The sequence below is a fragment of the Salvelinus namaycush genome, chromosome 23, assembly GCF_016432855.1.
Source record: "Salvelinus namaycush isolate Seneca chromosome 23, SaNama_1.0, whole genome shotgun sequence".
In the NCBI taxonomy this organism is placed as follows: domain Eukaryota; kingdom Metazoa; phylum Chordata; class Actinopteri; order Salmoniformes; family Salmonidae; genus Salvelinus; species Salvelinus namaycush.
This window is the reverse complement of record NC_052329.1, coordinates 1461496-1485132: the sequence shown is the minus strand read 5'-3', so window position 1 is coordinate 1485132 and position 23637 is coordinate 1461496. Positions and strand designations below refer to the sequence as shown.

Below are 23637 nucleotides of genomic sequence, written 5' to 3'. Positions count from 1 at the left end.
TGTGAGGAGAGGTCAACAACAGACAGTAGAGGTGTGAGGAGAGGTCAACAACAGACAGTAGAGATGTGAGGAGAGGTCAACAACAGACAGTAGAGATCTGAGAGGAGTGTGGACCACTACAGATGCATATCTGTGTTTCTCCGATACATTGGTGCAGCTGGGTTCCGGGTTTAAGCGGGTCTTAAGAAGCGCGGCTTGGCGGGTCATGTTTCAGAGGACGGATGACTCGACCTTCGCCTCTCCTGAGCCCGTCGGGGAGTTGCAGCCATGAGACAAGATCGAAACTGGATCGCAATTGGATATCACGAAATTGTGGAGAAAATGGGGGTTCAAATTACAACAACAAAAAAGAAACACAGTGGTTGATGACCACGCAGCGAACATGGGGTTGGCGTCTCTTCTTTAACACAGCACTCTCTGGGAGCGATGGTATCGAGTGTGTGTGCGTGTGTATGTGTGTGTGTGCGTGTGCGTGTGCGTGTGTGTGTGTGTGTGTGTGTGTGGCAGAGTATTTTTTTTAAATCAAACATTAGCGGTGGAAAAATCTTTACAGTCTCTTAGAACGTGAAACGGGGCTGGAGAGTTCAAAGCTATCAATCGGTAATCAATACGCCCGTTGGTCAGGCGCAAAGTACGACATTAAAACGCCACAGTATGCAAGGTTAAATCTCAAATTACACCTTGTCCCCCACATATCCCTACTTTATCCCCAGGGCCAATAGGGATTAGGGTGCTGTTTGGAACACACCCCATTAAACATTAGAGTTCCTGACATCAGCCACACCTTCTGTCCAGTTCTGACTGATTGGATTTCCTAAACACAAGCTTTCACTTCTTCTTCTTCTTTGGCTGACAAAAACTGTGTTTATTGCTAGAGTTTGGAGACGTAAAATCTATATTTTCTGCTGCTTTCATACGTGTGAGTGGGAGGTCCGCTCAGAATAGGAGCTGAGAGCAGGAACAACAAATGTATTGATTTATTCGAGCCAGGGATCTTGGATGAGGGTGGGGGCCGCAAAAAAACTGAACTCATCGCAACGGTGCAGTTTTAAAGCAAGTTTGCTGCAATTCTACACATTCTGCCATGGGGCGGGGCAAATATGTTGCACTTTATTACTAATTTCATACAATTCTACACATTTTGCCATGGGGCGGGGCAAATATGTTGCACTTTATTACTAATTTCATACAATTCTACACATTCTGCCATGGGGCGGGGCAAATATGTTGCACTTTATTACTAATTTCATACAATTCTACACATTTTGCCATGGGGCGGGGCAAATATTTAGCACTTTATTACTAATTTCATACAATTCTACACATTCTGCCATGGGTCGGGGCAAATATTTAGCACTTTATTACTAATTTCATACAATTCTACACATTCTGCCATGGGTCGGGGCAAATATTTTGCACTTTATTACTAATTTCAGACAATTCTACACATTCTGCCATGGGGCGGGGTAAATATTTAGCAATTTTATTACTAATTTCAGACAATTCTACACATTTTTCCATGGGGCGGAGAGATTACTACAAGTTTAGATAGCTGGCTAGACTAACTACCAATCTAAAACATTAGTGACTGTCAGTGACTGTCAGTGACTGACATAACAAGAGAAAAACTGCTGATGCACAACCACAACACACCAGGCTGAGACACCAGGCTGAGACACCAGGCTGAGACACCAGGCTGAGACACCAGGCTGAGACACCAGGCTGAGACACCAGGATGAGACACCAGGCTGAGACACCAGGCTGAGACACCAGGCTGAGACACCAGGCTGAGACACCAGGATGAGACACCAGGCTGAGACACCAGGCTGAGACACTAAGCTGAGACACCAGGATGAGACACTAAGCTGAGACACCAGGCTGAGACACCAGGCTGAGACACCAGGCTGAGACACCAGGATGAGACACCAGGCTGAGACACCAGGCTGAGACACCAGGCTGAGACACCAGGCTGAGACACCAGGATGAGACACCAGGATGAGACACCAGGCTGAGACACCAGGATGAGACACCAGGATGAGACACCAGGCTGAGACACCAGGCTGAGACACCAGGCTGAGACACCAGGCTGAGACACCAGGCTGAGACACCAGGCTGAGACACTAAGCTGAGACACCAGGATGAGACACTAAGCTGAGACACCAGGCTGAGACACCAGGCTGAGACACCAGGCTGAGACACCAGGCTGAGACACCAGGATGAGACACCAGGCTGAGACACCAGGCTGAGACACCAGGATGAGACACCAGGCTGAGACACCAGGCTGAGACACCAGGCTGAGACACCAGGATGAGACACCAGGCTGAGACACCAGGCTGAGACACCAGGCTGAGACACCAGGATGACACACCAGGCTGAGATACCAGGCTGAGACACCAGGATGAGACACTAAGCTGAGACACCAGGATGAGACACTAAGCTGAGACACCAGGCTGAGACACCAGGCTGAGACACCAGACTGAGACACCAGGCTGAGACACCAGGCTGAGACACCAAGCTGAGACACCAGGCTGAGACACCAGGATGAGACACTAAGCTGAGACACCAGGATGAGACACTAAGCTGAGACACCAGGCTGAGACACCAGGCTGAGACACCAGGCTGAGACACCAGGCTGAGACACCAGGATGAGACACTAAGCTGAGACACCAGGCTGAGACACCAGGATGAGACACTAAGCTGAGACACCAGGCTGAGACAACAGGATGAGACACTAAGCTGAGACACCAGGCTGAGACACCAGGATGAGACACTAAGCTGAGACACCAGGCTGAGACACCAGGCTGAGACACCAGGATGAGACACTAAGCTGAGACACCAGGATGAGACACTAAGCTGAGACACCAGGCTGAGACACCAGGCTGAGACACCAGGCTGAGACACTAAGCTGAGACACCAGGCTGAGACACCAGGCTGAGACACCAGGCTGAGACACTAAGCTGAGACACCAGGCTGAGACACCAGGATGAGACACTAAGCTGAGACACCAGGCTGAGACACCAGGATGAGACACTAAGCTGAGACACCAGGCTTAGACACCAGGCTGAGATCCTGAAGGCTGGGACATTTATCTGTGGGCCTATAAAAGGTGGGCCGGCAGATGTCCATCCCTGATCTAAACATAATGATACATCAACAACAGGATCCTAAATCAACCTGTACTGAGGAAGACATCCCCATCATCATCACCATCACTATTATCAACCTGTAGTGAAGAAGATATCATCACCATCATCATCATCACTATTATCAACCTGTAGTGAAGAAGATATCATCACCATCATCATCATCACTATTATCAACCTGTACTGAAGAAGACATCACCATCATCATCATCATCACTATTATCAACCTGTACTGAAGAAGACATCATCACCATCATCATCATCACTATTATCAACCTGTACTGAAGAAGACATCACCATCATCATCATCATCACTATTATCAACCTGTACTGAAGAAGACATCATCACCATCATCATCATCACTATTATCAACCTGTAGTGAAGAAGACATCACCATCATCATCATCACTATTATCAAAGTAAAGAAATAGTGCAGTCTAGGCTTTAGTCTAAGTTATTTCCTACTTTTGGTCACATGGATAGGACATGTAATACCGTAACTCTAGCTGTGTATAAAGGACTATTCTGTTAACAAAACAAATAACTAAAAACTATTAAGACAAATGACTATCATTGAAACATGTTGATGGAGAGAAGTACAGGATACTCCTCCAATGTTTTTCCCTCTCACAGTAAACTGTGACTGTAAACTCTTATGGCCGACCCCCTTTCTCTTCAGTACAACGTTTCATTCCATTCCAATACAGCTGATTGAACAGAAGAGCTAACTCACCCTGCATCAGCATGTAGAAGGTTCCCGAGGCAGACAGGTTGGTGGTGATGGTGATGTCTTCCTTGCTGGAGCCCTCTGCCTGCACCCTGACGGAGCTGTCTGTGTCTGTACGGTAGCTGCTAACCCGGCCAGTAGGGTAGGTCACGTTGGTCAGACGGCCATAGCTGTCATACCTGAGGACAGAAGAGACAGGAGAATAGAACAGTCCTTAGTAAGGCCGGTCAGACAGGAGGAGGGTATAATAGAATAGTCCTTAGTAAGGCAGGTCAGACAGTAGAATAGAATAGCCCTTAGTAAGGCAGGTCAGACAGTAGAATAGAATAGTCCTTAGTAAGGCAGGTCAGACAGGAGGAGGGTAGAATAGAATAGCCCTTAGTAAGGCAGGTCAGACAGGAGGAGGGTAGAATAGAATAGTCCTTAGTAAGGCAGGTCAGACAGTAGAATAGAATAGTCCTTAGTAAGGCAGGTCAGACGGTAGAATAGAATAGTCCTTAGTAAGGCAGGTCAGACAGTAGAATAGAATAGTCCTTAGTAAGGCAGGTCAGACAGTAGAATAGAATAGTCCTTAGTAAGGCAGGTCAGACAGGAAGAGGGTAGAATAGAATAGCCCTTAGTAAGACAGGTCAGACAGGAGGAGGGTAGAATAGAATAGTCCTTAGTAAGGCAGGTCAGACAGGTCAGACAGTAGAATAGAATAGTCCTTAGTAAGGCAGGTCAGACAGGAGAATAGAATAGTCCTGAGTAAGGCAGGTCAGACGGTAGAATAGAATAGTCCTTAGTAAGGCAGGCCAGACAGTAGAATAGAATAGTCCTTAGTAAGGCAGGTCAGACAGTAGAATAGAATAGTCCTTAGTAAGGCAGGTCAGACAGGAGGACAGTAGAATAGAATAGCCCTTAGTAAGGCAGGTCAGACAGTATAATAGAATAGTCCTTAGTAAGGCAGGTCAGACAGGAGGACGGTATAATAGAATAGTCCTTAGTAAGGCAGGTCAGACAGTAGAATAGAATAGTCCTTAGTAAGGCAGGTCAGACAGGAGGACAGTAGAATAGAATAGTCCTTAGTAAGGCAGGTCAGACAGGAGGACGGTAGAATAGAATAGCCCTTAGTAAAGCAGGTCAGACAGGAGGAGGGTATAATAGAATAGTCCTTAGTAAGGCAGGTCAGACAGGAGGAGGGTAGAATAGAATAGTCCTTAGTAAGACAGGTCAGACAGTAGAATAGAATAGTCCTTAGTAAAGCAGGTCAGACAGGAGAATAGAATAGTCCTTAGTAAGGCAGGTCAGACAGGAGAATAGAATAGTCCTTAGTAAGGTAGGTCAGACAGGAGGAGGGTAGAATAGAATAGTCCTTAGTAAGGCAGGTCAGACAGTAGAATAGAATAGTCCTTAGTAAGGCAGGTCAGACAGTAGAATAGAATAGCCCTTAGTAAGGCAGGTCAGACAGTAGAATAGAATAGTCCTTAGTAAGGCAGGTCAGACAGTAGAATAGAATAGTCCTTAGTAAGGCAGGTCAGACAGTAGAATAGAATAGTCCTTAGTAAGGCAGGTCAGACAGGAGGACGGTAGAATAGAATAGTCCTTACTAAGGCAGGTCAGACAGTAGAATAGAATAGTCCTTAGTAAGGCAGGTCAGACAGGAGGAGGGTAGAATAGAATAGTCCTTAGTAAGGCAGGTCAGACAGTAGAATAGAATAGTCCTTAGTAAGGCAGGTCAGACAGTAGAATAGAATAGTCCTTAGTAAGGCAGGTCAGACAGGAGGAGGGTAGAATAGAATAGTCCTTAGTAAGGCAGGTCAGACAGTAGAATAGAATAGCCCTTAGTAAGGCAGGTCAGACAGTAGAATAGAATAGTCCTTAGTAAGGCAGGTCAGACAGGAGGACGGTAGAATAGAATAGTCCTTAGTAAGGCAGGTCAGACAGGAGGACGGTATAATAGAATAGTCCTTAGTAAGGCAGGTCAGACAGTAGAATAGAATAGTCCTTAGTAAGGCAGGTCAGACAGGAGGATGGTAGAATAGAATAGTCCTTAGTAAGGCAGGTCAGACAGTAGAATAGAATAGTCCTTAGTAAGGCAGGTCAGACAGTAGAATAGAATAGCCCTTAGTAAGGCAGGTCAGACAGTAGAATAGAATAGTCCTTAGTAAGGCAGGTCAGACAGTAGAATAGAATAGTCCTTAGTAAGGCAGGTCAGACAGTAGAATAGAATAGTCCTTAGTAATGCAGGTCAGACAGGAGGACGGTAGAAAAGAATAGTCCTTACTAAGGCAGGTCAGACAGGAGGAGGGTAGAATAGAATAGTCCTTAGTAAGTCAGGTCAGACAGGTCAGACAGTAGAATAGAATAGTCCTTAGTAAGGCAGGTCAGACAGGAGAATAGAATAGTCCTTAGTAAGGCAGGCCAGACAGTAGAATAGAATAGTCCTTAGTAAGGCAGGTCAGACAGGAGGACGGTATAATAGAATAGTCCTTAGTAAGGCAGGTCAGACAGGAGGACGGTAGAATAGAATAGCCCTTAGTAAAGCAGGTCAGACAGGAGGGTATAATAGAATAGTCCTTAGTAAGGCAGGTCAGACAGGAGGAGGGTAGAATAGAATAGTCCTTAGTAAGGCAGGTCAGACAGTAGAATAGAATAGTCCTTAGTAAAGCAGGTCAGACAGGATAATAGAATAGTCCTTAGTAAGGCAGGTCAGACAGGAGAATAGAATAGTCCTTAGTAAGGCAGGTCAGACAGGAGGAGGGTAGAATAGAATAGTCCTTAGTAAGGCAGGTCAGACAGTAGAATAGAATAGTCCTTAGTAAGGCAGGTCAGACAGTAGAATAGAATAGTCCTTAGTAAGGCAGGTCAGACAGGAGGACGGTAGAATAGAATAGTCCTTACTAAGGCAGGTCAGACAGTAGAATAGAATAGTCCTTAGTAAGGCAGGTCAGACAGTAGAATAGAATAGTCCTTAGTAAGGCAGGTCAGACAGTAGAATAGAATAGTCCTTAGTAAGGCAGGTCAGACAGGAGGACGGTATAATAGAATAGTCCTTAGTAAGGCAGGTCAGACAGTAGAATAGAATAGTCCTTAGTAAGGCAGGTCAGACAGGAGGACGGTATAATAGAATAGTCCTTAGTAAGGCAGGTCAGACAGGAGGACGGTATAATAGAATAGTCCTTAGTAAGGCAGGTCAGGCAGTAGAATAGAATAGTCCTTAGTAAGGCAGGTCAGACAGTAGAATAGAATAGTCCTTAGTAAGGCAGGTCAGACAGGAGGACGGTAGAATAGAATAGTCCTTAGTAAGGCAGGTCAGACAGGAGGACGGTAGAATAGAATTGTCCTTAGTAAGGCAGGTCAGACAGGAGGACGGTAGAATAGAATAGTCCTTAGTAAGGCAGGTCAGACAGTAGAATAGAATAGTCCTTAGTAAGGCAGGTCAGACAGTATAATAGAATAGCCCTTAGTAAGGCAGGTCAGACAGTATAATAGAATAGCCCTTAGTAAGGCAGGTCAGACAGTATAATAGAATAGCCCTTAGTAAGGCAGGTCAGACAGTATAATAGAATAGTCCTTAGTAAGGCAGGTCAGACAGGAGGAGGGTATAATAGACTAGCCCTTAGTAAGGCAGGTCAGACAGTATAATAGAATAGCCCTTAGTAAGGCAGGTCAGACAGTATAATAGAATAGCCCTTAGTAAGGCAGGTCAGACAGTATAATAGAATAGCCCTTAGTAAGGCAGGTCAGACAGTATAATAGAATAGTCCTTAGTAAGGCAGGTCAGACAGGAGGAGGGTATAATAGAATAGTCCTTAGTAAGGCAGGTCAGACAGGAGGAGGGTAGAATAGAATAGTCCTTAGCAATTCGTTCCAGTCATTGGCAGCAGAGAACTGGAAGGAAAGGCGGCCAAAGGGTGAATAGGCTTTGGGGATGACCAGTGAAATATAACGTGCTATGGGTGGGTGCTGCTATGGTGACCAGTAAGCTGAGATAAGGCGGGGCTTTACCTAGCATAACAGTGGTAGGCTAGGCAGTCCTCTTTACATAACAGTGGTAGGCTAGACAGTCCTCTCTACATAACAGTGGTAGGCTAGACAGTCCTCTCTACATAACAGTGGTAGGATCGACAGTCCTCTCTACATAACAGTGGTAGGCTAGACAGTCCTCTCTACATAACAGTGGTAGGATCGACAGTCCTCTCTACATAACAGTGGTAGGCTAGACAGTCCTCTCTACATAACAGTGGTAGGCTAGACAGTCCTCTCTACATAACAGTGGTAGGATCGACAGTCCTCTCTACATAACAGTGGTAGGCTAGACAGTCCTCTCTACATAACAGTGGTAGGATAGACAGTCCTCTCTACATAACAGTGGTAGACTAGACAGTCCTCTCTACATAACAGTGGTAGGATCGACAGTCCTCTCTACATAACAGTGGTAGGCTAGACAGTCCTCTCTACATAACAGTGGTAGGATAGACAGTCCTCTCTACATAACAGTGGTAGGCTGGACAGTCCTCTCTACATAACAGTGGTAGGCTAGACAGTCCTCTCTACATAACAGTGGTAGGCTAGACAGTCCTCTCTACATAACAGTGGTAGGATAGACAGTCCTCTCTACATAACAGTGGTAGGCTAGACAGTCCTCTCTACATAACAGTGGTAGGCTAGACAGTCCTCTCTACATAACAGTGGTAGGCTAGACAGTCCTCTCTACATAACAGTGGTAGGATCGACAGTCCTCTCTACATAACAGTGGTAGGCTAGACAGTCCTCTCTACATAACAGTGGTAGGATAGACAGTCCTCTCTACATAACAGTGGTAGGCTAGACAGTCCTCTCTACATAACAGTGGTAGGCTAGACAGTCCTCTCTACATAACAGTGGTAGGCTAGACAGTCCTCTCTACATAACAGTGGTAGGCTAGACAGTCCTCTCTACATAACAGTGGTAGGATCGACAGTCCTCTCTACATAACAGTGGTAGGCTAGACAGTCCTCTCTACATAACAGTGGTAGGCTAGACAGTCCTCTCTACATAACAGTGGTAGGCTAGACAGTCCTCTCTACATAACAGTGGTAGGCTAGACAGTCCTCTCTACATAACAGTGGTAGGATCGACAGTCCTCTCTACATAACAGTGGTAGGCTAGACAGTCCTCTCTACATAACAGTGGTAGGATAGACAGTCCTCTCTACATAACAGTGGTAGGCTAGACAGTCCTCTCTACATAACAGTGGTAGGATCGACAGTCCTCTCTACATAACAGTGGTAGGCTAGACAGTCCTCTCTACATAACAGTGGTAGGATAGACAGTCCTCTCTACATAACAGTGGTAGGCTAGACAGTCCTCTCTACATAACAGTGGTAGGCTAGACAGTCCTCTCTACATAACAGTGGTAGGATAGACAGTCCTCTCTACATAACAGTGGTAGGATAGACAGTCCTCTCTACATAACAGTGGTAGGCTAGACAGTCGTCTCTACATAACAGTGGTAAGCTAGACAGTCCTCTCTACATAACAGTGGTAGGCTAGACAGTCCTCTCTACATAACAGTGGTAGGCTAGACAGTCCTCTCTACATAACAGTGGTAGGCTAGACAGTCCTCTCTACATAACAGTGGTAGGATCGACAGTCCTCTCTACATACCAGTGGTAGGATCGACAGTCCTCTCTACATAACAGTGGTAGGATAGACAGTCCTCTCTACATAACAGTGGTAGGCTAAACAGTCCTCTCTACATAACAGTGGTAGGCTAGACAGTCCTCTCTACATAACAGTGGTAGGCTAGACAGTCCTCTCTACATAACAGTGGTAGGATCGACAGTCCTCTCTACATAACAGTGGTAGGCTAGACAGTCCTCTCTACATAACAGTGGTAGGATAGACAGTCCTCTCTACATAACAGTGGTAGGATAGACAGTCCTCTCTACATAACAGTGGTAGGCTAGACAGTCCTCTCTACATAACAGTGGTAGGCTAGACAGTCCTCTCTACATAACAGTGGTAGGATAGACAGTCCTCTCTACATAACAGTGGTAGGCTAGACAGTCCTCTCTACATAACAGTGGTAGGATAGACAGTCCTCTCTACATAACAGTGGTAGGATAGACAGTCCTCTCTACATAACAGTGGTAGGCTAGACAGTCCTCTCTACATAACAGTGGTAGGCTAGACAGTCCTCTCTACATAACAGTGGTAGGATAGACAGTCCTCTCTACATAACAGTGGTAGGATCGACAGTCCTCTCTACATAACAGTGGTAGGATCGACAGTCCTCTCTACATAACAGTGGTAGGCTAGACAGTCCTCTCTACATAACAGTGGTAGGCTAGACAGTCCTCTCTACATAACAGTGGTAGGCTAGACAGTCCTCTCTACATAACAGTGGTAGGCTAGACAGTCCTCTCTACATAACAGTGGTAGGCTAGACAGTCCTCTCTACATAACAGTGGTAGGATAGACAGTCCTCTCTACATAACAGTGGTAGGCTAGACAGTCCTCTCTACATAACAGTGGTAGGATAGACAGTCCTCTCTACATAACAGTGGTAGGATAGACAGTCCTCTCTACATAACAGTGGTAGGATAGACAGTCCTCTCTACATAACAGTGGTAGGATAGACAGTCCTCTCTACATAACAGTGGTAGGCTAGACAGTCCTCTCTACATAACAGTGGTAGGCTAGACAGTCCTCTCTACATAACAGTGGTAGGCTAGACAGTCCTCTCTACATAACAGTGGTAGGCTAGACAGTCCTCTCTACATAACAGTGGTAGGATAGACAGTCCTCTCTACATACCAGTGGTAGGCTAGACAGTCCTCTCTACATAACAGTGGTAGGCTAGACAGTCCTCTCTACATAACAGTGGTAGGATAGACAGTCCTCTCTACATACCAGTGGTAGGCTAGACAGTCCTCTCTACATAACAGTGGTAGGATAGACAGTCCTCTCTACATACCAGTGGTAGGCTAGACAGTCCTCTCTACATACCAGTGGTAGGCTAGACAGTCCTCTCTACATAACAGTTGTAGGATAGACAGTCCTCTCTACATACCAGTGGTAGGATAGACAGTCCTCTCTACATAACAGTGGTAGGCTAGACAGTCCTCTCTACATACCAGTGGTAGGCTAGACAGTCCTCTCTACATAACAGTGGTAGGCTAGACAGTCCTCTCTACATAACAGTGGTAGGATCGACAGTCCTCTCTACATACCAGTGGTAGGCTAGACAGTCCTCTCTACATAACAGTGGTAGGCTAGACAGTCCTCTCTACATAACAGTGGTAGGATAGACAGTCCTCTCTACATAACAGTGGTAGGCTAGACAGTCCTCTCTACATAACAGTGGTAGGATAGACAGTCCTCTCTACATAACAGTGGTAGGCTAGACAGTCCTCTCTACATAACAGTGGTAGGCTAGACAGTCCTCTCTACATAACAGTGGTAGGCTAGACAGTCCTCTCTACATAACAGTGGTAGGATAGACAGTCCTCTCTACATAACAGTGGTAGGATCGACAGTCCTCTCTACATAACAGTGGTAGGCTAGACAGTCCTCTCTACATAACAGTGGTAGGATAGACAGTCCTCTCTACATACCAGTGGTAGGCTAGACAGTCCTCTCTACATAACAGTGGTAGGCTAGACAGTCCTCTCTACATAACAGTGGTAGGATAGACAGCCCTCTCTACATACCAGTGGTAGGCTAGACAGTCCTCTCTACATAACAGTGGTAGGATAGACAGTCCTCTCTACATACCAGTGGTAGGCTAGACAGTCCTCTCTACATACCAGTGGTAGGCTAGACAGTCCTCTCTACATAACAGTGGTAGGATAGACAGTCCTCTCTACATACCAGTGGTAGGATAGACAGTCCTCTCTACATAACAGTGGTAGGCTAGACAGTCCTCTCTACATACCAGTGGTAGGCTAGACAGTCCTCTCTACATAACAGTGGTAGGCTAGACAGTCCTCTCTACATAACAGTGGTAGGATCGACAGTCCTCTCTACATACCAGTGGTAGGCTAGACAGTCCTCTCTACATAACAGTGGTAGGCTAGACAGTCCTCTCTACATAACAGTGGTAGGATAGACAGTCCTCTCTACATAACAGTGGTAGGATCGACAGTCCTCTCTACATAACAGTGGTAGGATCGACAGTCCTCTCTACATAACAGTGGTAGGCTAGACAGTCCTCTCTACATAACAGTGGTAGGCTAGACAGTCCTCTCTACATAACAGTGGTAGGCTAGACAGTCCTCTCTACATAACAGTGGTAGGATAGACAGTCCTCTCTACATAACAGTGGTAGGATCGACAGTCCTCTCTACATAACAGTGGTAGGCTAGACAGTCCTCTCTACATAACAGTGGTAGGCTAGACAGTCCTCTCTACATAACAGTGGTAGGCTAGACAGTCCTCTCTACATAACAGTGGTAGGCTAGACAGTCCTCTCTACATAACAGTGGTAGGCTAGACAGTCCTCTCTACATAACAGTGGTAGGATAGACAGTCCTCTCTACATAACAGTGGTAGGCTAGACAGTCGTCTCTACATAACAGTGGTAGGCTAGACAGTCCTCTCTACATAACAGTGGTAGGATCGACAGTCCTCTCTACATAACAGTGGTAGGCTAGACAGTCCTCTCTACATAACAGTGGTAGGCTAGACAGTCCTCTCTACATAACAGTGGTAGGCTAGACAGTCCTCTCTACATAACAGTGGTAGGCTAGACAGTCCTCTCTACATAACAGTGGTAGGATCGACAGTCCTCTCTACATAACAGTGGTAGGCTAGACAGTCCTCTCTACATAACAGTGGTAGGCTAGACAGTCCTCTCTACATAACAGTGGTAGGCTAGACAGTCCTCTCTACATAACAGTGGTAGGATAGACAGTCCTCTCTACATAACAGTGGTAGGATCGACAGTCCTCTCTACATAACAGTGGTAGGCTAGACAGTCCTCTCTACATAACAGTGGTAGGCTAGACAGTCCTCTCTACATAACAGTGGTAGGCTAGACAGTCCTCTCTACATAACAGTGGTAGGCTAGACAGTCCTCTCTACATAACAGTGGTAGGATAGACAGTCCTCTCTACATAACAGTGGTAGGCTAGACAGTCGTCTCTACATAACAGTGGTAGGCTAGACAGTCCTCTCTACATAACAGTGGTAGGATCGACAGTCCTCTCTACATAACAGTGGTAGGCTAGACAGTCCTCTCTACATAACAGTGGTAGGCTAGACAGTCCTCTCTACATAACAGTGGTAGGCTAGACAGTCCTCTCTACATAACAGTGGTAGGCTAGACAGTCCTCTCTACATAACAGTGGTAGGATCGACAGTCCTCTCTACATAACAGTGGTAGGCTAGACAGTCCTCTCTACATAACAGTGGTAGGCTAGACAGTCCTCTCTACATAACAGTGGTAGGATAGACAGTCCTCTCTACATAACAGTGGTAGGATCGACAGTCCTCTCTACATAACAGTGGTAGGATAGACAGTCGTCTCTACATAACAGTGGTAGGATAGACAATCCTCTCTACATAACAGTGGTAGGCTAGACAGTCCTCTCTACATACCAGTGGTAGGATAGACAGTCCTCTCTACATAACAGTGGTAGGCTAGACAGTCGTCTCTACATAACAGTGGTAGGCTAGACAGTCCTCTCTACATAACAGTGGTAGGCTAGACAGTCCTCTCTACATAACAGTGGTAGGCTAGACAGTCCTCTCTACATAACAGTGGTAGGATAGACAGCCCTCTCTACATACCAGTGGTAGGCTAGACAGTCCTCTCTACATAACAGTGGTAGGATAGACAGTCCTCTCTACATACCAGTGGTAGGCTAGACAGTCCTCTCTACATACCAGTGGTAGGCTAGACAGTCCTCTCTACATAACAGTGGTAGGATAGACAGTCCTCTCTACATACCAGTGGTAGGATAGACAGTCCTCTCTACATAACAGTGGTAGGCTAGACAGTCCTCTCTACATACCAGTGGTAGGCTAGACAGTCCTCTCTACATAACAGTGGTAGGCTAGACAGTCCTCTCTACATAACAGTGGTAGGATCGACAGTCCTCTCTACATACCAGTGGTAGGCTAGACAGTCCTCTCTACATAACAGTGGTAGGCTAGACAGTCCTCTCTACATAACAGTGGTAGGATAGACAGTCCTCTCTACATAACAGTGGTAGGATCGACAGTCCTCTCTACATAACAGTGGTAGGATCGACAGTCCTCTCTACATAACAGTGGTAGGCTAGACAGTCCTCTCTACATAACAGTGGTAGGCTAGACAGTCCTCTCTACATAACAGTGGTAGGCTAGACAGTCCTCTCTACATAACAGTAGTAGGATAGACAGTCCTCTCTACATAACAGTGGTAGGATCGACAGTCCTCTCTACATAACAGTGGTAGGCTAGACAGTCCTCTCTACATAACAGTGGTAGGCTAGACAGTCCTCTCTACATAACAGTGGTAGGCTAGACAGTCCTCTCTACATAACAGTGGTAGGCTAGACAGTCCTCTCTACATAACAGTGGTAGGCTAGACAGTCCTCTCTACATAACAGTGGTAGGATAGACAGTCCTCTCTACATAACAGTGGTAGGCTAGACAGTCGTCTCTACATAACAGTGGTAGGCTAGACAGTCCTCTCTACATAACAGTGGTAGGATCGACAGTCCTCTCTACATAACAGTGGTAGGCTAGACAGTCCTCTCTACATAACAGTGGTAGGCTAGACAGTCCTCTCTACATAACAGTGGTAGGCTAGACAGTCCTCTCTACATAACAGTGGTAGGCTAGACAGTCCTCTCTACATAACAGTGGTAGGATCGACAGTCCTCTCTACATAACAGTGGTAGGCTAGACAGTCCTCTCTACATAACAGTGGTAGGCTAGACAGTCCTCTCTACATAACAGTGGTAGGCTAGACAGTCCTCTCTACATAACAGTGGTAGGATAGACAGTCCTCTCTACATAACAGTGGTAGGATCGACAGTCCTCTCTACATAACAGTGGTAGGCTAGACAGTCCTCTCTACATAACAGTGGTAGGCTAGACAGTCCTCTCTACATAACAGTGGTAGGCTAGACAGTCCTCTCTACATAACAGTGGTAGGCTAGACAGTCCTCTCTACATAACAGTGGTAGGATAGACAGTCCTCTCTACATAACAGTGGTAGGCTAGACAGTCGTCTCTACATAACAGTGGTAAGCTAGACAGTCCTCTCTACATAACAGTGGTAGGATCGACAGTCCTCTCTACATAACAGTGGTAGGCTAGACAGTCCTCTCTACATAACAGTGGTAGGCTAGACAGTCCTCTCTACATAACAGTGGTAGGCTAGACAGTCCTCTCTACATAACAGTGGTAGGCTAGACAGTCCTCTCTACATAACAGTGGTAGGATCGACAGTCCTCTCTACATAACAGTGGTAGGCTAGACAGTCCTCTCTACATAACAGTGGTAGGCTAGACAGTCCTCTCTACATAACAGTGGTAGGATAGACAGTCCTCTCTACATAACAGTGGTAGGATAGACAGTCCTCTCTACATAACAGTGGTAGGATAGACAGTCGTCTCTACATAACAGTGGTAGGCTAGACAGTCGTCTCTACATAACAGTGGTAGGCTAGAAAGTCCTCTCTACATACCAGTGGTAGGATAGACAGTCCTCTCTACATAACAGTGGTAGGCTAGACAGTCGTCTCTACATAACAGTGGTAGGCTAGACAGTCCTCTCTACATAACAGTGGTAGGCTAGACAGTCCTCTCTACATAACAGTGGTAGGCTAGACAGTCCTCTCTACATAACAGTGGTAGGATCGACAGTCCTCTCTACATAACAGTGGTAGGATCGACAGTCCTCTCTACATAACAGTGGTAGGATCGACAGTCCTCTCTACATAACAGTGGTAGGATAGACAGTCCTCTCTACATAACAGTGGTAGGCTAGACAGTCCTCTCTACATAACAGTGGTAGGATAGACAGTCCTCTCTACATAACAGTGGTAGGCTAGACAGTCCTCTCTACATAACAGTGGTAGGCTAGACAGTCCTCTCTACATAACAGTGGTAGGCTAGACAGTCCTCTCTACATAACAGTGGTAGGCTAGACAGTCCTCTCTACATAACAGTGGTAGGCTAGACAGTCCTCTCTACATAACAGTGGTAGGCTAGACAGTCCTCTCTACATAACAGTGGTAGGCTAGACAGTCCTCTCTACATAACAGTGGTAGGATCGACAGTCCTCTCTACATAACAGTGGTAGGCTAGACAGTCCTCTCTACATAACAGTGGTAGGCTAGACAGTCGTCTCTACATAACAGTGGTAGGCTAGACAGTCCTCTCTACATAACAGTGGTAGGATCGACAGTCCTCTCTACATAACAGTGGTAGGCTAGACAGTCCTCTCTACATAACAGTGGTAGGCTAGACAGTCCTCTCTACATAACAGTGGTAGGCTAGACAGTCCTCTCTACATAACAGTGGTAGGCTAGACAGTCGTCTCTACATAACAGTGGTAGGCTAGACAGTCCTCTCTACATAACAGTGGTAGGATCGACAGTCCTCTCTACATAACAGTGGTAGGATCGACAGTCCTCTCTACATAACAGTGGTAGGATAGACAGTCCTCTCTACATAACAGTGGTAGGATCGACAGTCCTCTCTACATAACAGTGGTAGGATCGACAGTCCTCTCTACATAACAGTGGTAGGATAGACAGTCCTCTCTACATAACAGTGGTAGGATCGACAGTCCTCTCTACATAACAGTGGTAGGCTAGACAGTCCTCTCTACATAACAGTGGTAGGCTAGACAGTCCTCTCTACATAACAGTGGTAGGATCGACAGTCCTCTCTACATAACAGTGGTAGGCTAGACAGTCCTCTCTACATAACAGTGGTAGGCTAGACAGTCCTCTCTACATAACAGTGGTAGGATCGACAGTCCTCTCTACATAACAGTGGTAGGATAGACAGTCCTCTCTACATAACAGTGGTAGGATAGACAGTCCTCTCTACATAACAGTGGTAGGATCGACAGTCCTCTCTATATAACAGTGGTAGGCTAGACAGTCCTCTCTACATAACAGTGGTAGGATAGACAGTCCTCTCTACATAACAGTGGTAGGATAGACAGTCCTCTCTACATAACAGTGGTAGGATAGACAGTCCTCTCTACATAACAGTGGTAGGATAGACAGTCCTCTCTACATAACAGTGGTAGGCTAGACAGTCCTCTCTACATAACAGTGGTAGGATCGACAGTCCTCTCTACATAACAGTGGTAGGATAGACAGTCCTCTCTACATAACAGTGGTAGGATAGACAGTCCTCTCTACATAACAGTGGTAGGATAGACAGTCCTCTCTACATAACAGTGGTAGGCTAGACAGTCCTCTCTACATAACAGTGGTAGGCTAGACAGTCCTCTCTACATAACAGTGGTAGGCTAGACAGTCCTCTCTACATACCAGTGATGTTTCTGGGGGAAAAGCAGGAACACAGAGAGAATATGAATGTGTAATACAACACTCACTGCAGCAAGGTGAGAAATCACCTTTTCTTCACTTTTAGACAGGAGTTGTTATCTTGAAAGATTAGTGATATAAATGTAATCTCGTTACAATACACAGTCTATGAAATATGAGCGCTGAGTGACTCACACACACACACACGCGTGCACACACACACACGCGTGCACACACACACACACACACACACGCGTGCACACACACGCTGTCAAAGTCACAACGTTAGTTTCCCCGCTTTGCAAATCATTTGGGTTGGTCGTGTACAGTAGAGAACAGGAGTGGTCTGACGGCCTCCTTGGTCCCCGAGTAGCAGAGCACATCAGTCTGTCAGTCCTCCACAACGTTAGAGTGAGTGAATGGTACATTACTTAGAATGAGGACGTTTATCTGTGGCTGTGAATACAGACGGGAGACTGGGGATGAGGACGTTTATCTGTGGCTGTGAATACAGACGGGAGACTTGGGGATGAGGACGTTTATCTGTGGCTGTGAATACAGACGGGAGACTTGGGGATGAGGACGTTTATCTGTGGCTGTGAATACAGACGGGAGACTGGGGATGAGGACGTTTATCTGTGGCTGTGAATACAGACGGGAGACTTGGGGATGAGGACGTTTATCTGTGGCTGTGAATACAGACGGGAGACTTGGGGATGAGGACGTTTATCTGTGGCTGTGAATACAGACGGGAGACTGGGGATGAGGACGTTTATCTGTGGCTGTGAATACAGACGGGAGACTGGGGATGAGGACGTTTATCTGTGGCTGTGAATACAGACGGGAGACTGGGGATGAGGACGTTTATCTGTGGCTGTGAATACAGACGGGAGAGCAGAATACTACCTGTAGTTGAGGACAGTGTGTCCCCTAAATAGCACCCTATTCTGTACTTTTCACCAGGGCCTGTAGAGCTCTGATCAAAGTAGTGCACTATTTAGAGAATAGGGTACCGTTTGGGAACAGACAGTGTTTTGTTGCATGCTGTAATAACTAACATAGCACAGGTTAATAAATGAGATTAACAGGGAACAGTCTCTATAGTTCCCTCAGCACTTCCTCGGTTGATATCAAATATCCCACATGGAGAGTGGGAGAAGAGTCATATCCTTCAGATAAATGAAGACTAGTGGAGTTGAGATTCTGGGGTGATAATGATTATCTTCACTCGTACTGAACACTCTAGGGTTACATACAGAGTACTGAACACTCTAGGGTTACATACGGAGTACTGAACACTCTAGGGTTACATACAGAGTACTGAACACTCTAGGGTTACATACAGAGTACTGAACACTCTAGGGTTACATACGGAGTACTGAACACTCTAGGGTTACATACAGAGTACTGAACACTCTAGGGTTACATACGGAGTACTGAACACTCTAGGGTTACATACGGAGTACTGAACACTCTAGGGTTACATACGGAGTACTGAACACTCTAGGGTTACATACAGAGTACTGAACACTCTAGGGTTACATACAGAGTACTGAACACTCTAGGGTTACATACAGAGTACTGAACACTCTAGGGTTACATACAGAGTACTGAACACTCTAGGGTTACATACGGAGTACTGAACACTCTAGGGTTACATACAGAGTACTGAACACTCTAGGGTTACATACAGAGTACTGAACACTCTAGGGTTACATACAGAGTACTGAACACTCTAGGGTTACATACAGAGTACTGAACACTAGCTGGTTGTCTGACCTCTGCTGTTATCTGCACTATAAAGGGATATGGTGTCATTTGGGACACACATATCTCTCTCCTGTCAATTACAGGGTTGAAGCCAGAAACACTAGTCAATGAGCCAGTAGGTCCAGTTCTCTGGTGTCACCATTGAGCCAGTAGGTCCAGTTCTCTGGTTTCACCACTGAGCCAGTAGGGCCAGGGAGACTGGGGATGGAGGGAGCTGGGACAAGGGCCAGGGAGACTGGGGATGGAGGGAGCTGGGACAAGGGTAGTGGATAGTGGTGAAATGCATGAGATACAATATAGTATAGTATATAATATAGTATATAATATAGTAAAGTATAGAATATAGTATATAGTATAATATAGCATAGTATATAAAATAGTATAGTATATAATATACACTGCTCAAAACAATAAAGGGAACACTAAAATAACACATCCTAGATCTGAATGAATGAAATATTCTTATTAAATACTTTTTTCTTTACATAGTTGAATGTGCTGACAACAAAATCACACAAAAATTATCAATGGAAATCAAATTTATCAACCCATGGAGGTCTGGATTTGGAGTCACACTCCAAATTAAAGTGGAAGACCACACTACAGGCTGATCCAACTTTGATGTAATGTCCTTAAAACAAGTCAAAATGAGGCTCAGTAGTGTGTGTGGCCTCCACGTGCCTGTATGACCTCCCTACAACGCTTGGGCATGCTCCTGATGAGGTGGCGGATGCTCTCCTGAGGCATCTCCTCCCAGACCTGGACTAAAGCATCCGCCAACTCCTGGACAGTCTGTGGTGCAACGTGGCGTTGGTGGATGGAGCGAGACATGATGTCCCAGATGTGCTCAATTGGATTCAGGTCTGGGGAACGGGCGGTCCATAGCATCAATGCCTTCCTCTTGCAGGAACTGCTGACACACTCCAGCCACATGAGGTCTAGCATTGTCTTGCATTAGGAGGAACCCAGGGCCAACCGCACCAGCATATGGTCTCACAAGGGGTCTGAGGATCTCATCTCGGTACCTAATGGCAGTCAGGCTACCTCTGGCGAGCACATGGAGGGCTGTGCGGCTCCCCAAAGAAATGCCACCCCACACCATGACTGACCCACCGCCAAACCGGTCATGCTGGAGGATGTTGCAGGCAGCAGAACGTTCTCCACGGCGTCTCCAGACTCTGTCACGTCTGTCACGTGCTCAGTGTGAACCTGCTTTCATCTGTGAAGAGCACAGGGCGCCAGTGGCGAATTTGCCAATCTTGGTGTTCTCTGGCAAATGCCAAACGTCCTGCACGGTGTTGGGCTGTAAGCACAACCCCCACCTGTGGACGTCGGGCCCTCATACCACCCTCATGGAGTCTGTTTCTGACCGTTTGAGCAGACACATGCACATTTGTGGCCTGCTGGAGGTCATTTTGCAGGGCTCTGGCAGTGCTCCTCCTGCTCAAAGGCGGAGGTAGCGGTCCTGCTGCTGGGTTGTTGCCCTCCTACGGCTTCCTCCACGTCTCCTGATGTACTGGCCTGTCTCCTGGTAGCGCCTCCATGCTCTGGACACTACGCTGACAGACACAGCAAACCTTCTTGCCACAGCTCGCATTGATGTGCCATCCTGGATGAGCTGCACTACCTGAGCCACTTGTGTGGGTTGTAGACTCCGTCTCATGCTACCACTAGAGTGAAAGCACCGCCAGCATTCAAAAGTGACCAAAACATCAGCCAGGAAGCATAGGAACAGAGAAATGGTCTGTGGTCACCACCTGCAGAACCACTCCTTTATTGGGGGTGTCTTGCTAATTGCCTATAATTTCCACCTGTTGTCTATTCCATTTGCACAACAGCATGTAAAATGTATTGTCAATCAGTGTTGCTTCCTAAGTGGACAGTTTGATTTCACAGAAGTGTGATTGACTTGGAGTTACATTGTGTTGTTTAAGTGTTCCCTTTATTTTTTTGAGCAGTGTAGTAAAGTATATAGTATAATATAACATAGTATATAATATAGTATAGTATATAATATAGTATATAGTATATTATAGTATATAATATAGTATATAGTTTAATATGGTGTAGTATATAACATAGTTTGGTATATAATATAGTATAATATAGTATAGTATATAGTATAGTATATAATAGTGTCAGGACTACCGGGCATGATGACTCCTTGCTGTCCCCAGTCCGCCTGGCCTTGCTGCTATTCCAGTTTCAACTGTTCTGCCTGCGGTTATGGAACCCCTACCTGTCCCAGACCTGCTGCTTTCAACTCTTAATGATCGGCTATGAAAAGCCAACTGACATTTATTCCTGATTATTATTTGACCATGCTTGTCATTTATGAACATTTTGAAAATCTTGGCTCTCTCTAATTTTCTCCTTCTCTCTTTCTTTCTCTCGGAGGACCTGAGCCCTAGGACCATACGTCAGGACTACCGGGCATGATGACTCCTTGCTGTCCCCAGTCCGCCTGGCCTTGCTGCTATTCCAGTTTCAACTGTTCTGCCTGCAGTTATGGAACCGCCACCTGTCCCAGACCTGTTGTTTTTCAACTCTTAATGATCGGCTATGAAAAGCCAACTGAAAATTATTCATGATTATTATTTGACCATGCTTGTCACTTATGAACATTTTTGAACATCTTGGCATAGTTCTGTTATAATCTCCACCCGGCACAGCCAGAAGAGGACTGGCCACCCCTCATAGCCTGGCTCCTCTCTAGGTTTCTTCCTAGGTTTTGGCCTTTCTAGGGAGTTTTTCCTAGCCACCGTGCTTCTACACCTGCATTGCTTGCTGTTTGGGGTTTTAGGCTGGGTTTCTGTACAGCACTTCGAGATATTAGCTGATGTACGAAGGGCTATATAAAATAAACTTGATTGATTGATTGATTGAATAGTGTATAATATAGTATATAGTATATATAGTATAGTATATAATATAGGATACAGTATAATATAGTATATAGTATAATATAGTATATAGTATATATAGTATAGTATATAATATATTATATAGTATAATATAGTATATAGTACAATATAGTATACTATATAATATAGTATATATTATAATATAGTATAATTCTTTTTGGAATGTATCCAGCTGGCAGAAGCTTTAGTCCTCGTGTAAACCCCTGTCTCTACCCACTGGCTAAATTCATAGTTGTTGCTTTATATGAGAATTAGCGGAAGCTTTAGTCCTAGTGTTACTGGGTCAGAATGAAAGCAATGAAGAAAAAAAAAATCTGTTCTCTTTTAGATCCTCAAAGAAAATAACAATTAGGCAGCTTAAACAATCTCCCTCTGATTTAATACATTGATTGTATAACCTTTAAACAATCTCCCTCTGAATTAATACATTGATTGTATAACCTTTAAACAATCTCCCTCTGAATTAATACATTGATAGTATAACCTTTAAACAATATCCTTCTGAATTAATACATTGATAGTATAACCTTTAAACAATCTCCCTCTGATTTAATACATTTACAGTATAACCCTTAAGCACCGGCGCTTATCATTACCACAACAACATTAGGAGGTCACTGTTGGCCAGTACGCTAAAATGTCAAAGAAAATACAGTTCTGGCATAGCAGCCAGAAATGGTGAGACCAATAGGCACTGGTCAAAAGTAGTGCACTATGTAGGGAATAGGGTGCCATTTGGGATGAAGGCAGAGAAGGCATAGTGCAGCAGATGTCTTTAATTGCTCTCTCTGCGGTCCTTTGTGTTTGGTTTCTTAGACACTCAGGTTCCACTCTGACCTAATGGTCTGACCTTTCACCCTCAGGTTCCACTCTGACCTAATGGTCTGACCTTTCACCCTCAGGTTCCACTCTGACCTAATGGTCTGACCTTTGACCCTCAGGTCCCACACTGACCTAATGGTCTGACCTTTGACCCTCATGTCCCACTCTGACCTAATGGTCTGACCTTTGACCCTCAGGTCCCACACTGACCTAATGGTTGAACCTTAGACCCTCAGGTCCCACACTGACCTAATGGTTGGACCTTAGACACTCAGGTCCCACACTGACCTAATGGTCTGACCTTTCACCCTCAGGTTCCACTCTGACCTAATGGTCTGACCTTTGACCCTCAGGTCCCACACTGACCTAATGGTCTGACCTTTGACCCTCATGTCCCACTCTGACCTAATGGTCTGACCTTTGACCCTCAGGTCCCACACTGACCTAATGGTTGAACCTTAGACCCTCAGGTCCCACACTGACCTAATGGTTGGACCTTAGACACTCAGGTCCCACACTGACCTAATGGTCTGACCTTTCACCCTCAGGTTCCACTCTGACCTAATGGTTGGACCTTAGACCCTCAGGTCCCACTCTGACCTAGTGGTTGGACCTTAGACCCTCAGGTCCCACACTGACCTAATGGTCTGACCTTAGACCCTCAGGTCCCACACTGACCTACACTGACAAGCATTTCGCTACACTCGCAATAACATCTGCTAACCATGCGTATGTGACCAATACAATTTGATTTGATTTGGTCTGACCTTTGAGCACAAATC

The 23637-nt window shown here is 45.6% G+C and overlaps 1 protein-coding gene across 1 annotated transcript in view; it reads right to left on the bottom strand.

Annotated features, from left to right (window-relative positions):
- Window positions 1–23637, bottom strand: part of LOC120018906 (teneurin-4-like) — a gene marked incomplete at its 5' end in the record, with an annotated part of 135502 nt that overhangs the window by 91728 nt on the left and 20137 nt on the right. The window contains one exon of the mRNA XM_038962126.1: window positions 3878–4050. Coding sequence (XP_038818054.1) covers window positions 3878–4050 — 173 coding nt within the window. The remainder of the gene's footprint in view (window positions 1–3877; window positions 4051–23637) is intronic.